This window comes from Triturus cristatus, chromosome 3_1 (assembly GCF_964204655.1).
Source record: "Triturus cristatus chromosome 3_1, aTriCri1.1, whole genome shotgun sequence".
Lineage (NCBI taxonomy): Eukaryota > Metazoa > Chordata > Amphibia > Caudata > Salamandridae > Triturus > Triturus cristatus.
Window position 1 is genome coordinate 863984982 of NC_140583.1, and position 12588 is coordinate 863997569.

Consider the following 12588-nt stretch of genomic DNA (forward strand, 5'->3'; position numbering starts at 1 on the left):
TTTAGGGAGTGGGCCCAGCCCGGCCTCCTCCGGCCCCGGACGGCCACAGACGGTCCCGCCCTTGTCCCGGGCTTCTCCCGGCGCTACCCGCGCGCGATCCCGCGACGCGGGAGCAGCACCGTGATTTAAAGCGCCTCCTGGCGCGCAACGCTCGGTCACGTGGTTCGTGACCGCTGGGGCACCTGGGTCTTGTAGTTTTTTGTGAACCGGTCTCCCCACTGCGGCCACACGAGATGGAAGTGCGGCGGCGGGAGACCGGGACAGCAACAGGTGACAGGCAGCAAGGAAACAAAGTCAGGCAGGCAGCGGGATCCTCAGGGCCAGCCAAGTACGAAAAAGCAGGAACAGGGAACCCGCTCTGCCGCAGCAGCACCGTGATTTACAGCGCCTCCTGGCGCGCAACGCTCGGTCACGTGGTTCGTGACCGCTGGGGCACCTGGGTCTTATAGTTTTTTGTGAACCGGTCTCCCCACTGCGGCCACACGAGATGGAAGTGCGGCGGCGGGAGACCGGGACAGCAACAGGTGACAGGCAGCAAGGAAACAAAGTCAGGCAGGCAGCGGGATCCTCAGGGCCAGCCAAGTACGAAAAAGCAGGAACAGGGAACCCGCTCTGCCGCAGCAGCACCGTGATTTAAAGCGCCTCCTGGCGCGCAACGCTCGGTCACGTGGTTCGTGACCGCTGGGGCACCTGGGTCTTATAGTTTTTTGTGAACCGGTCTCCCCACTGCGGCCACACGAGATGGAAGTGCGGCGGCGGGAGACCGGGACAGCAACAGGTGACAGGCAGCAAGGAAACAAAGTCAGGCAGGCAGCGGGATCCTCAGGGCCAGCCAAGTACGAAAAAGCAGGAACAGGGAACCCGCTCTGCCGCAGCAGCACCGTGATTTAAAGCGCCTCCTGGCGCGCAACGCTCGGTCACGTGGTTCGTGACCGCTGGGGCACCTGGGTCTTATAGTTTTTTGTGAACCGGTCTCCCCACTGCGGCCACACGAGATGGAAGTGCGGCGGCGGGAGACCGGGACAGCAACAGGTGACAGGCAGCAAGGAAACAAAGTCAGGCAGGCAGCGGGATCCTCAGGGCCAGCCAAGTACGAAAAAGCAGGAACAGGGAACACATTCAACTCACATCAAAAGACAGCTAGTGATCTTGTGTGGGTTCTTTCACACAAGATTCTATGCTAGAACCCTCAGATTTATGCCAAAAGTACACTAATCTGTTGACTGGGTTTGAGTGTTTGATTGGTTCTGATGCTCCGTCCATCACCACCCCCTTTTGTACCGAAAAGTACACTTAAGTCAGAGTACACCCTCTATGGATGACTCAATGTGACTTTGCAGAGCAGTATTTATTGAAAGTGGGAGTAATGTTTTCAGTGGAAGCTCTTAATGGTCATTGACAGGTTTGAAACAAACCATTTGGTTACTAAAACTGCACCGAAAAAATAATTAATGTTGAGTAATAATTCTGCGCATATGACATGACTAAAAACAAATACAAGCGGTAAGGATTGAAAAATACAAGCTGTAAGGAAAAAGTTTTCAAAAAGGTTGGCAACAGGTTGATACAATAGCACAGGGAAGACAGCTGAATAATATTGTTTGATTGTTAAAAAAAAGTGGCTTAAGAAAACGATAAGCATAAAAGCTACGCACCAAGTCTATATCCTGGGTAGTTCATCTTTAAAATTAGGCATGATTCGAAAAATACAAACAGTGGTCCGCAAATATAAATATGTTGCAGTCCCCACAGAGATGTTAAAGATCTTTAAAGAAGTCCTGCAGATGAGCAACATAGAAGTGCAAAAAGAAAAGTGAAAATACGTCCGGCAGCTTAACCACAGGCTGCAACTCTAGCAGCTCATTAGCAGCGCTTCTAATTTTGAGTCTCAAGGTTCGGTGTTTGATTCTTGAGACACTCAGATGGAAAAAGTGCTTGCTGTCGAAGCATTCATCTTTAATAGATGCGTATCAGGAAAGTAAGCCTGTCTGAACTTACTGAATGGACCGACACAGACAAAAGCAAGACCGACGACAAAAAGGTTTCCTTTTGTGATTGAATTGTCAATTCAGAGGTTCACAACCGCCCATGGCACTCAGCACAAAGTAACATGCATTGAAGGCAAGGTTCTAGAAATCAAGAGGGTGTATAAAGAAACAGAGCAGTGCGTTGGCCTTTACACTGAAAACATCCAGGTCGGACTACTGCAATAGTTTGTAAGCAGGCACCTCAAAACAAACTATTTTAAAAAATTGAAGTGGTGCAACATGCAGCGGCCAGACTAGTACTAAAACTTCCTCGCTGGTCACTGGCCCCGGCAGCTCTAAAATCTTAACACTGGCTGCCAGTACACAAAAGGGTCCTGTTTAAAATCCCGCTATTCACTTTCAGAGCTTATAGATCGATTGGGTCAAGATATCTAATGGCGAGCTCACCCCTTACACTAACAAAGGACTTTGAGGTCTTCACGTGCTAACCCTTTGAACCCCTCCTCCCTTTTAGCCTCAAAACAAGAGAAGTGAAATCATTTGCTGTTCTGGGTACTAAGGCATGGAACCAACTGCCTAGTCACCTACGATTCATTGAATCTGAAGCAATTTTCAGAAACCAATTGAAGACGTGGCTGTTTGCAGCCCCGGACTTGCATGGTCTTTCGCTCATCCTGTGTTTCACTTCATTTTCTCAGATCAACTTGGTGGGGATGACGTCATTTATGTGCCATTTCAGCGGCAGGATACTCAAACCTGAACAATGTATACACGTCAACTTACCATACAATACAGTATAGATCAGCCATATCCTTTACATGGGGAACAACTATTACAAATCATAGTTTTATCAACGAAAACCTCCACCTCCATTATGCTTATCTACCATCCACCTAGCTTTCCTATTACATGGATTCACACATTTGTCAACACCTTTTCTGCCTTCACTTGTCTTGAAAAAAAATGAAGAAATATGTCCCCACTTGCTCCTTGTGCCCCTCAACATCTTTTCCTCTAGCACAACCTTTTTATGGAAATTGTATTTAAGGTGGGAAATCATTGTTTTTTTAGCCAATCCCGCCCCCCCTCCTCCCCCAACACTGGAACTCTCTCACAGGATATCTGAAATACACTTCTCAGCCCAGTATGTTCTGGTAAAAATGTACAACTTTCTTCTTCTCTTGATTTCTTTGTATCGCTGGTAAAGATTCCAGTTTATTTCCAAGAGATCTCAAGGTGTAGATGCACTTTGGAAATTCACATCAAAATAAAATACCATAACCAGCACATTGTTGTGTTATGTTAATTTAATTTGATATCACACAAAAATCACCCAGGGAGGGGTATCTCGGTACTAAGGCAAATCGCAGGCAGAGAAGAGACGCAGAATTAAAACCACACGGTCTTGAGCAGCTTTCTGAATTTGATATGGTCTGTATACGTTCGAATGTGATATGGTACTTTATTCCTGTAAGAGGGGGCCAGATAAGAGAAAGACCTTCCACCTGCTCTTGACCTTCTAACACGGGGGACAGTGAGCAAAGCTTTCTTCTAGGATCTCAAGAGCCTAACTGGACAATACTGCTTGAGCTTCTGGTTTAGGTAACTAGGGCAGCAGATTTTAAAGAATATTCTTTTCCTTACAGACAACCAATGTAAGGATATCAGAAGAGGTGTGGAGGCAGCATCAGAAGGGAGGTTGCAAACTAGATGGGCTGCTGGGTTTGGAACAACTTTTAGTTTGGATAGTAATGTCTGATTTGCAGAGGCGAGTACAGAGTTGCCACAGTCTAATCTGCTAATAAGTGCCTAAACCAGGGTTTAGATTGCTGAAAGAAGAAAAAAGGGAGCGCTTTCCTCAACAGGCGCATCATATGGAAACAGGTGCCAATAGTAGACAGAGCCTGCTCTTTTATAGTTAGGGCTTGATCGATTCGGACACTAAGGTTCTTAACTACCTGTTTGGGTATTGGCGCAGCACCTAGTTCTGAAGGCAACCAATCGGAAGACCAGAGCTATTGGGCCTTACCAGCATAATCTCAGTTTTTCTGCATTCAGCTGTAGGCAGTTGTTGGTCAGAAACATTTTACTTTGACCAGCTCTCTGTCAATTGAGATAACCAGCTGTGTTTAATCAGCATTGACATTAATCTCCCATCAGATAGGTGGCCGAACTACCCAACCTTCAAAATCTTTAGTTGACATCCTCTGGGATACAAGATGACCGGTATGAGACAAGTTGAATCAAAGACACTGCAGGGAGTCACAACTGGTGGAGTAAGGGCAGGGACCAGGCCTAGTCACATTGCCAGCAGGTCCAGGTCTTTGGGTCAGGGATCAGTGGCTAAATTGCATTAAAAAAGGCTGTAGTATTTCTGGAAGAGCAACGACATGGAAAATAAAAAGAACAGCTCTTAGCTCAGCCAGGACCACGTGCGCTCTGCTGCCAGCATTGCCGACTGCCACTTTATTTGACTTTAGTATAGCAATTCTAAAAGAGGTAAAATCTTTTCAAAATTAAAAGCATATTTTAGAATTCGTGAACCAGGCCCTTTCTGTTTGATCAAGAAGGGATGGACTATGATATAACAAAAAAATTAAATCTAAGAAATTTGATGTGAATTAGTTGCTCCACAAGTGAAGACACCTGGAGTGAGCCAAAATACAAGTTTGTGACAGCTTTGAAGACTATTGAACCACATATCAGTTAAACTTTTCTTTGTATTGCTCGGTTTGCGAACTTAAAGACTTCTGCTTCAAATTTCACAATTAGGGAAAATGAGGCAACGAGAGGTAAACGTGGTCTACCCAGAAATAGAATTTGGGCAAGTTTATAAAGGAAAAGTTTGAATAATACATGACCAACTTTGCCATGGTCTAGCCTGGTCAGTCTGCTTTAGCCACAAGTCTGCCCTGAGTGCAACTTTCTGATCTAGTTACAGCCCTGTCCACCTAGGAGTCTGAACTCTAAGCACACACATAACAATTCAGGACCTGCATATATCAGGTTTTCAAGTACTCTGATGGTTGCACTGATATGTTGTGTTGCAGGGGCATGTAATATTGTATACAACTAATGTACTTTCACAGTTTATCCAATCTTTAATTTGATATCTTGCCAATGAATTATTGATTTTGTCGTTTTGTTCTCTCTCAGTTTGCAAACAGAACAATGTTTACATGTGAAAAACCCTCTGGGATTGTCCAAAGTGTACCTCGTTTATTTCTCTCATCTGAGAAAATCAATTGACAGTCTTTATCGTAGGTTAGGTGCTCTTGTGAAACTCATCTTAGAATACTCCTTAATGCCATCTTGAAGTTGAGGATTGTTAATAATGACTAATGTTTCTGCAATATTTTCCTAATGTAATTATGACAATTGTTAGAGTCAGTAATAAATCAAATCTGTTGCGAGGAGCTCTTAATCTTTTTGGATTTTCATAATAGGTCCATTCAGTTTATCTGTTGAACTTCTTGCAAGTTTTTATACGAGGAAGACAAGTCGTATCCTATATTGCTTAGTCTAGTGGTAATTTCCTCAGACCTTTGTATGAAGTATTTATTTTTGCAACAGTTTCTCCTTGCTCTCGTGTATTCCCCCTTGGAATATTTAAAATAGTAGTTCTAGGGTAGCAGCTGGTAGCATGTAGAATTTAATTGAATGCTGTTTGTTTACAATGGATTTTGCTATGTAGCGTATTACTTTCAGTGTACACGGTCAAATCCAAGTATTCAATTATTTTTAGGGAGACTGTGGATGCTACTGTTAAACCTCATTTATTACTGGATAACTCCTGAATGAAACTCTGCAGTGTAAGTTGTGTCCCTAAATGATATTTATAGCTTGGTGAGTAATTCAATCACAGTTTCCTTTCTACTTGTCTGACTTTTAGTTTCATGGTTTTTAAATCTGACAAAAAAACAACTATCATAAGTGCGATTTGGCTGTTTGTGTAACAGAACAGAAACTAGAGGGCTTGCATGGCAGCTTTGAGGGTTGAAAAAAGTAGGAAGAGGTAGGGAGGGAAATTAATTTGAGAGTTGAAGAATGCTGTGATAGAGGATGCTAATGGAGTCATGGTTTTGGAAACCTTCAGGAGAAATGCTGCAGATGTCTTGGTGAAGGCAGATGAATGTTTTGAGATGCTGGATAATATTAGGAGGGGCAACCATCTTTGAATGCTATAAAGGTTCTAGGTGAGCGTCTAGGGGTATAAAGGGATGGAGGCCATGATGGTTGTGAAGGCACATAGACCATACCCCAATATAGTGACAACTGGCGAATGCATTGGTGGCACAGTGATGGTGGTGGTTTGTTCAGCAGCGCAAAGGGGTCAGATATTTCAAGCTACAGTGCAGAGGAGAATTGTGATGATGAGAAGAATTGACTACTGTTCTTCCCAGTTTTAAACCCTAACACTCAGGCCAAAAAGAGAGCACTGATCTCTATCAATAGGCAATTTCTGGCACAACTGCATTAGGTTTCGGAAGGCTATCCAGTTCAAATGAAGACAGAACATAGAGCTAAATATCAATTCTCTCAGGTCGACTCAGCAAGACCATTCCAGGTCCATTATGTCTGTTTGTATGGCTAAATATATGGTTGCCATGTATACATTTGGAGACGAGGCAAATGAATATTCCTCCAACACGTCCCAGGGGACTCTCTGCTGTCCCACTCTCTTGCTGAGCACAAAACACAGCCAATATGAATGTCTTGGGATTGTAAAATTGGCAAAGGGTATACCTGGATCCTATAGCACTTGAATCCCCTTAGAAAGTGTCCAACCTCTTTATTTTTCCAGTCTCGCAGGTATTTTGCTGGTGTTCTTACCTGGGGGTTGTTGTGTTTATCTACTTGATACTGTTAATAAATAGATTTAAACATAAAATGAAAGATGAAAATATGTATTAAGCATTTCATTCTATATAAAGTAGTACTCAGTCACTGCCATTACGAGTAAAGCCTTTAGCTCTTCGACTAATACTAATTCCATTATGCTACTGATGCTACTAGTACTTTACTTCTCAGAAGCACTATTAATAATACCATACTTGCCACTATTATTATCAATACTATGACTACTACTGGTAGTAGCTCTGCTGATAGTAGAACGGGTAGCGCTATTAATAATAAAATGACTAGAAGTACGACTGAAAAATACTAATAATTGTGCTGCAACTGATATCACTATTTTAAGTCCAGTAACTAGTAGAAATTGCCCATTATGCACCAAGGCTGCTACTACTACAGCTAGGACTACTTTGACTGTTACTACTAACGGTACTACTACTTGCACTATTGCAAATACTACAAGTGCTGAACATAGTGCATACACTACTATTAGTGCGTCTACTGCTATTTATACTAATGATAAGACTGATACTAACAATGGCCCCATTGCTATATACAGTAGTAGCAATGCTACTATTGCTACCACGACTCTCAGGGAGCATACAACTACATTTCAACAGTGATCCTAAACCAGTCCTGAACTTTTCGCCTGCAAATCATTATGTCAGGTGTTAAGTTAGTTCAATAGAAGCAAAACAAGCCTGCAAAACCCAGACTGTGCTAGGCTATCAGACAAAGTCCAGGACAGGAAACCCGGTTGATGATTACCTGAAGGGAAGTGGCCTTCATGCACCAAATAAGCTTCATCAAGCGCTCTTTTTACTCACGTTTTTACAAAGTCTACAAAACAGTAACTCACTGTAAAGGCGACACAGCATACAGTTTGTTATTTGAAATGAGCTTAATGTTTTATGTGTTCAACTAGTTTGAACTGAATGGGCTGACCTCCAAATACATGGAACCAACATCAGGGAATGGAACAGTACTGATTTAAATTGAGTTAATCAAATAGATATAATAAAAAACATGTTTCCACCGCTAACATCAGTATTGACCATTATGAAAAGAAATATTTAATATAAGTGAAGATACATGTGTACAACAGCATTTACTGATGATCGAATTACCTTCCTTCGGTTGAGCCACAACTGGTGTTTGTGTTTCTTTTGTGTATGTTACAATTTCTTTAGGTGGGAAGTCAACTTGAGTGATTTTGGCCATTGCAAGTTTAACCTGCCCTCGTCTGCACCAAAACAGGAAGAAAAGAAGAAAACATCTTATTTTGCTGATGGTTTTGCATTTCTATCAAGCACATTTGAAAGTACACCCAAGTAAATTGTGAATTTCAGGAAAATATCTTGCATCATTCATAAGCAAGTATCTATAAAAAGCTAATTATATATTTAACAAGTTAGTAATCTTATTTCTGAAAACATAGACATGCACAAAGAGAAATTTAACAAACCGTGTAAAAGTAGCAATACCAAAAAAAAACAATGGCTTGAGCTTTTTACCCACATTTGGAATTGTCTTTGTTAGTCCACAGGCCCCCTTTCATGGGCAACCTGGGAGCTATGCATCATATGGCAACATGACAAAAAAAACTGTAAAAAAAAAATAAACAGCTAGGGAAACTCCATTTACAGGCTGTATCCTGTATCTGCCTGCCAAGGCTTTCTGTTCCGTATGGACAGGGAAAGGGCCCAGTTTAGTACTATTCCTGGCAGTGCAGGAGCCTAAGACCCATGGGTGCTGGTAATGCAAGGGAGACTTTGGACTAAGAGCATTAGTGTATGTAATATATAGAAACCTTTCTTGGTAACGTAGGTGAGACTTTGGACTACTAGTAATTGTGTTCAGATCAGTGAATACATTTTCATTTTCTCATTTTAATCACATCTTGTGAGTAATTTAAACAGTTGGGTGAGAATAGACACGTGGCACGAATTTTGTATGGACCCCCCTCCACCCCCAGCTCTTCTCCATAGACTAATGCTATCAGAGTGAATTCAAAGTGACTTATTTGGCTGTTTTTGGACAAAATCTCAGAAGCTGCCTTTGCTTTGCTTCTCTCCCTCAAAGTGGATGTGCGATGGATTTCAAAACCAACAGAGATGCAAGATGAGAGGGTAACTTAAAAAGATATATGTCTGGATTCTGGCACTCGCCTTCTGCAGCAAAGGTCTCGAGTGTCTAGGAGTGCTGGCAAATTCTTTGATGCAAATCCACAAAGTATATCCCACAATTCATTATGTGGCAAATTATTTCCCTAACAAGCAATTGGACTAATTAAAAAAGACCCTAATTGATGTGAAAGCTTGAAATGGCCCGAGCCATGATGGTTTTGAGTATACAAAGGACTTTAGTTAGCATCAAAGAAAAAAGTGCTCTTGCAAGATAAACATACATTCTATGGTTTGAAACACTTTTAAAATATAGGTAAATGAAATGTTGATGCCTGTGAGAAAAGTAAGCAGCATTAAACAGGTGCTTGACAATAATACCGGTAAAAGAAATTATTTGTCTACAGTTTTTCCTGTATCCCCCCGCATCTATTAAACAGATCCGATATGTGTTAAAAACTATGGGACAGATTCACAGAGAGTAGTTGGACATGTACTGCCATAGGTTTCCTCAAATGTTTTCTAATATCATGAAATTCACAAAGCATTCCACAATTACTCTTGGGAGTGTGCAATAGTTCTAGAGTTACAGAAGTAGTAGTGAAATTCTTTCGTAAATTCCATGTACACACTTTACAAACTTGCACATGGGTATTTATATAATTTTACAGATGTGTCCTCCCTTAAACCCCCTCTACGAAGACCTGTATGGTGACTTACTATTGTGCAATATTTCATCCCTAGTGCAATATAAAGCGTGAGTTAATCACACTGTAATCAAACTTCACATTTTACGAAACATTAATTTACATATATACTTGCAGCTATCTGTGCATGTAAGTTACACTAACATACAAACAAAGAGTTTTGTAAACTGGGCTCCCAGGTCTTTTAGATCAAAAGTAAAACCAACAGGCTTCATCTCCCTATCACGGCAATGACAAATCTTAAGCAGCGTGGAAAAATTCCTTAGCACTGCAAAGTGTAAGACATTTGGATGAGTGATTCATGAGGAATATTGTATTAATGTGTCTAAATGAAAACAGTTACAGAAAATGTTCCTGTTAATTCGAAACAAAAGATTAGGTTTCAGTGGAAGATCAAGGACGTGTTCCCTATTCAAGGGGCAAGAACTCAATTTAATTCTGACACAGGCAGAAGTTTATTAGAATGAAAGTGAGATCCAAATGAAACTCCAAAGAGTGTATTATGTTGAACCGTAAGATAAGTGACCTAGAAAGTGACCTAAAAAGTGAAAGAATAGCCCCACTGAAATGCAAGCCAAGTAAAGGAACATTGAAGTTACATAATTGTCAAAAGTCACAGATGCAGTAACTCTCCTGAGTGGTCATATGGCTGTTCCTAAATGAGTATCCAAGTTAAACATGGCCTGCATTCTCACAAAGGAGCAGCAGCTATTATCGCTCTGACTGGTTGAACCCTGGGTGGGGAATAACATCCAGATGGTCTGGAACCTGGAAGGAACTATTCTGCTAGCATCAATGAGGGTATCGGCCAAGTAGCCTGCTGCATATTGATGGCAATCTGCATACAGAGACTATAATCGGGAGGCAGTACTGGTGTACTTTGGTATGTTATTGTAACCTTGACAAACACCCTTGGAATGTCTGATCATCATTGAAAATGGAAAACTTCCTATGTATCTATGAAACCATGCAAACCCTCTTATGAACTGAGTTGAAGATGTAAATTGTAAACAACATTGTTAATGTGTCCAAAGGGAAAAAATTATTTCCCTCGAAGTACATCTGAGCTAGGCCCCTAATCATCTCTCTTGGTCAGAACTGAGCAATAACAGCACAAACCTTTGTTTCAGACCTCCTCTTAGAAATCTACCAGCTGCCAGTCAAACGAGGTTCTGAACAACCAGCTTGGCTTTTGAAGACCCTAATCAATAAAATGGTAAGGGTGATCTAAGGTGAACATTAAATCTTGAGGAACTGTCGTCAAAACCCAAAGAGAGGAGAGGAAGGATAATTTAAGGTAAATACAAATTCTAGATTGAGGGACTGTGGCCAAGACCCACGAGTCATTATTCGTCATGGTCTGGCAATGCTACAAACAGGACATCCTGCAATCAAAAGGGCCCTTATGCAATGTGATTGAAAGACATAAGGAAAATATAACCTCCCTGAACACTTATTGTTCACCCGTAGGTGTGACAAACACTGGGCTATAATCCATGCCTTTTCTCTTTTTGAAAGACTTTTTGATTGGCTGACTTTGGAGATACCTAAATATGGTAAGCTAAGAAGCAATTCAGCATTGACGGGTGAAATGAGGACCGAGATGATTGCTAGGGCCTCAAGCTGTGATAGCATACCCATTGTGTTGGTCAAGAATTTTGCTGTGATTAAAAGCAGAAGACAACAGTCATTTGTTCCTTGGAGAGTCAGGAGACACACTTCTAGAATACATTTTCACACCATCTGAAGACAAATGGAGTTCTTCCCTTGCTATCTCCATCTCTCAGCTGCAATGAAAACAGGATGTCACCTAAAGGGACATAAAGCAAATAGGTTGTCTTACCTCAAAGACCTCTCTGTAGCATGATCTTGGCAAAGCACCAGATCACAGCTTTTGTGTAGCTTATTCTCATATGCACTACAATTGTAACCTCTGCTTTTGTTTATCGCAAGGAAGTGAATATCAACCCTTACAGTGACTAGTGTTGCAGCCTCCGGTACCAATTGTGATCGGGATGCATGAACATGCAGACAGTCATACTCACAGGAAATATGAATTTAGTGGACAGAACAGGGATGGAGCAGCAATATTAGCAGGCCTTATGAGGTGGTTTATGACACAACCGCTATACACAATAATATGTGCAAAAGTAGCATAAGTCTGAAATGACGAAATAATGCTTTCTTAATGATCAAGGGTGTTTTTGTGAGTAAGGCTGTGCTATGGGTCAATACACAGAGCACACCTGCCTGATGTGCACTGGGGTTGATGGTAATGGGTATTTTAGTGCTGTGTAACAAGGTTTCAAAGATAGTATAGAGGTTCCACAGGCAATAGTTCAATAAAAAAAACACTTCTACGGATTTAATCTCATTTTAAAACCTGTGTTTTCAGCTGCATCGGCATAAACCAAATGAAGTTGACTGTAGCTCGGTTTAACCCATCTCACTCTGCTATTAGTCCAACTCCCCAAGAACTTGTTTTAATGAATATGGTCTTTCCCTTATCAGCACTGGGAAGAGATGGTACTAGAACCGCTACCTGCACTCTGGAGAAAGTAGCTGACCTGAGGTGGGTCAATTCTTGGTCTACTGAGACTGTAGCAACACAGCTCTTAAAAATGGATGTTCACCCCGTTGGGCAGTGCCTTGTTAAAATCCCGTCCCAAAAGAAAGACTGGCGGACCACATTAATCACTTATTCGAATCACTCGGAGCTTTCAAATTACTGAAACTGTACTCTACTTCTAGGTAACATTGAAAGCAATAGCTTGGAGTGTCTATTTTGTATAATACGCCGACCCTCAACAGGCCTTGTTGCATTGACTCATTTTGTATGTCTCACCGCCTTTGCTAAATGTTATTGCAACCATTGATGTGACGTTAAAAAAATACGTTTGGGGAAAAAAAAATGGA

At 41.6% G+C, this 12588-nt stretch overlaps 1 protein-coding gene across 4 annotated transcripts in view; it reads right to left on the reverse strand.

The window, feature by feature from the left end:
* Positions 1–12588, reverse strand: part of DYNC1I2 (dynein cytoplasmic 1 intermediate chain 2) — a 338688-nt gene that overhangs the window by 165824 nt on the left and 160276 nt on the right. For all 4 annotated transcript variants that reach the window (XM_085645306.1, XM_085645305.1, XM_085645304.1 and 1 more), the window contains one exon: positions 7970–8085. In XM_085645306.1, coding sequence (XP_085501432.1) covers positions 7970–8085 — 116 coding nt within the window. The remainder of the gene's footprint in view (positions 1–7969; positions 8086–12588) is intronic.